The 2,885-nt window shown below is 38.9% G+C and overlaps 1 protein-coding gene across 1 annotated transcript; it reads right to left on the bottom strand.

Annotated features, from left to right (window-relative positions):
• Positions 1-236: 236 nt before the first annotated feature.
• LOC143404103 (putative vomeronasal receptor-like protein 4) lies at positions 237-1,166 on the bottom strand. Its single transcript, XM_076862432.1, has one exon. It carries the CDS (start codon positions 1,164-1,166, stop codon positions 237-239), a length of 930 nt encoding a protein of 309 aa, XP_076718547.1.
• Positions 1,167-2,885: the final 1,719 nt, after the last annotated feature.

Here is a 2,885-nt window from a genome sequence, read left to right as displayed (position 1 = left end):
CCCAGAATGAAGGTCTGAGACAAAAAGTAAATAGAATAAATAGCAGAAGTGTATTAACCTGCAAATGAAGACCCTGATGCCAATATAGTAAAAAATTATTCACAGGCCAGATATGTTATTTTGACACAACAGAAAGTGTGGAATCCTAACTTAATCAATATTTGTCAGAGAGAAAATTTTATAAAATAAAGAAAATTGTTCTAATAAGAGTGGAAAAATACTCTAGATAAGTTTTTTCAGAAGGTGACTCTTCTTCCCACATGTAAGTTGAGTATTTTTGTTAGTTGAGTATCAGCAGCGATCAGCACCAAAGGACTGACTGTGCCATAGCCATTGGCCACAAGTATCTGGACACACACCAGCATGGAATTATTAGTCCATGTCAAGCCTATGGCCATTGAAATGAGGGAGTCTGTGCAGTACATGATGGCAAAGCAGCAGATCAGCAGCAGGATGCTCTGAGTGGCCCTTTGTTCTGGAGAGGATTTTGGAGAGAACCTGGAATTGTGAAGATGCTGGGACCGCTGTGTGTGTCTGTACAAAAGAAGGACCATGTACCCACTGGAGAGAACCATGAGTCCCACAAAGAAGACATCCCTGCATGTCATCAAGGTGAGAAAGAATGGCTTGTGGATGTGGCTTATGGGAAGATAGGAACAGCATTCAGTGACAAATAGAAGCCCAGACTGGGTCTTATTGGGTGTGGCCACAGTGTAGAAAAGCAGGTTGCTGTAGGTGGACATGGTGAGGACCCACAAGAAAAGCAATAATGCTAGGATGGGATTTGTGGATTTCAGTTTGAAGTGGGCCAACCAGGAGCCACTGGGACTAATGGTGATGGCCTGAAGCACACTCAGGACACAGGTGGTGCAGATGGAGAGTCCCCTCATGACCTTGTTCAGGAAGACAAGCATTTTGCATTTGAAGTCACCTGGAATGTCCTGTGTTTCCCAAATGTCTGCAGATACCAAAAGGCCCATAGTGAGGAGCATGAGGATGTGTGTTAGAGCCAGGTGGGTGACGGGGAGGTCGGTGAGCCTGGGCTTGATGCCCACAAGGACAGCAGCAGTGTGGAGGCAAAGCAGAAGGGTGTTTGCTGCAATCCCAATGCCAGCTTGGGGATAGAAGGCATTTCTTACGGCAACATAACTGAACCGTTGGTCCATCTTCATGGGATTTTAGAACAAATGTTTCTGAAAGGACATACAGTAGTACAGCAGTGTGTGTGTGGAAGCAGCTGCATTTTTATTGACAGGCTTTCAATTATCAACTCATACTTTTCATTTTCTAGAATTATAATTTATCAAAATAGTTCTATGTAAATATGACTATTTCTGATTGCTAATTTTAATGTCAAGTCAAGGCCTGGGGTGTGGCTCTGGGTGGCAGGCTGGCCCACATTCATGAAGCACTGGGTTCTGTCCACTACACTACAGTCAATATGTTTATCAGCATCACTTGTTTCTCTAAGAAGTGACTTTTACAAAAATCTACTTGTCACCTCATGGTATATCCATATAATATATTTATCTGAAAGCTTCTAGTACCTTCTGTGCTTCTGTGGATGTCATTAATTTCATTAGTTGATGGACAGATTTAGTTACTTTCCTATTTTCCCTGCAAATTTCCCATTTATGATAAGAGGGCAGATACCTCCTTAGTTAACTTTCTATCTGGAAGATCCAAATCAGTGCTGCCCATATAGACATTGTTCACCAAAGACTATTGATGTATATCCTAGACAAGGGGAGATAGGAATCTTCCAGTAGCAATGTCTCAAGGGACCCATTCTCATGGTTTATTTATGGAAGTTCAGGACCCTGAGGGATTTAGTAGTATGTATCCTGAACCTAGCAGCCTTTGTTTAACCAAGGCCCTCCACTTATTAGCTAGGTGAACATTGTCAGTCAATTAACATCTTGAATAAACTTGAATAAGGACAAATCATTTTCATTGCATTTTTGGAATAAATAAGTAAATATATGAAAATCATTTAGAAAATGCTTGATATGTATGGAGTAGTATAATAGTGTTAATTATTTATTCATTTTTTATCACCACCTAACTTTGGCTTGAGGTAGTTCATGTAGCACAGTAAATAATTCCTATCTGAGAGAAGAAAAGCCTACCATAACATTGGCTTCCTCTGGCATATTTTGATCTTTGGATACTGGAGGAATTCTAAGTTTAAAAAAAATGTTATTTTCTCAGGGAAGAACTTCAGATAATTCCACATTCAAAATCCATTATGTGGAGACAGTTGTTAAGGCCTCTTTCTCAATTATCAGTAAATAAATGCAATATTCTATGCTTTCATTTTTTTCTCATACCTGTGAATTAGAAGAGAAAATAGATCCTTTGTCAGAATGATTTTGGGCATCCTTTAAGGAAAATGACTTACACAAAGTATTCAGCCATATCCTGAAATATGTTCAGCAGATCCTGTGTAAGAACTGAGTTCTTCACGTCTCCTTAGTTTATTCTGCAGGAACATGGGTAAAAATTACACTGAATTATAGCGCCATGATTTAAATCCAGGCATTTTACTCAATTGCTTTAACATAAGTAATTAATTAAGAGTTTTGATCTGTATAATACTGGGGAAGTACCAATAACTCCTGAGTGTCCATATTGTTAGTAAGAATAGCAGAATAATAATTTTTAATAATCTATCAAAATTTTCCCAGTTTTATCATGATACATTTCTAATGGAAGGCAGAGTTATTGAGAGTACAGATTGTTGACATGATGCTCCTGAACTAAAGGCAAAATTTTTAGAAAGACATACAGAGAAATGCAAGGGACTCAATCAAGGGAATCCACATGGGCCCAGAGTGGCATGTACATATACCATAATATGCATGAAGCTCCTGAGATACTTTTGA

This window comes from Callospermophilus lateralis, chromosome 7 (assembly GCF_048772815.1).
Source record: "Callospermophilus lateralis isolate mCalLat2 chromosome 7, mCalLat2.hap1, whole genome shotgun sequence".
Lineage (NCBI taxonomy): Eukaryota > Metazoa > Chordata > Mammalia > Rodentia > Sciuridae > Callospermophilus > Callospermophilus lateralis.
Note: the sequence above shows the minus strand (reverse complement) of the source record. Positions and strands in the feature narration are given on the sequence as shown.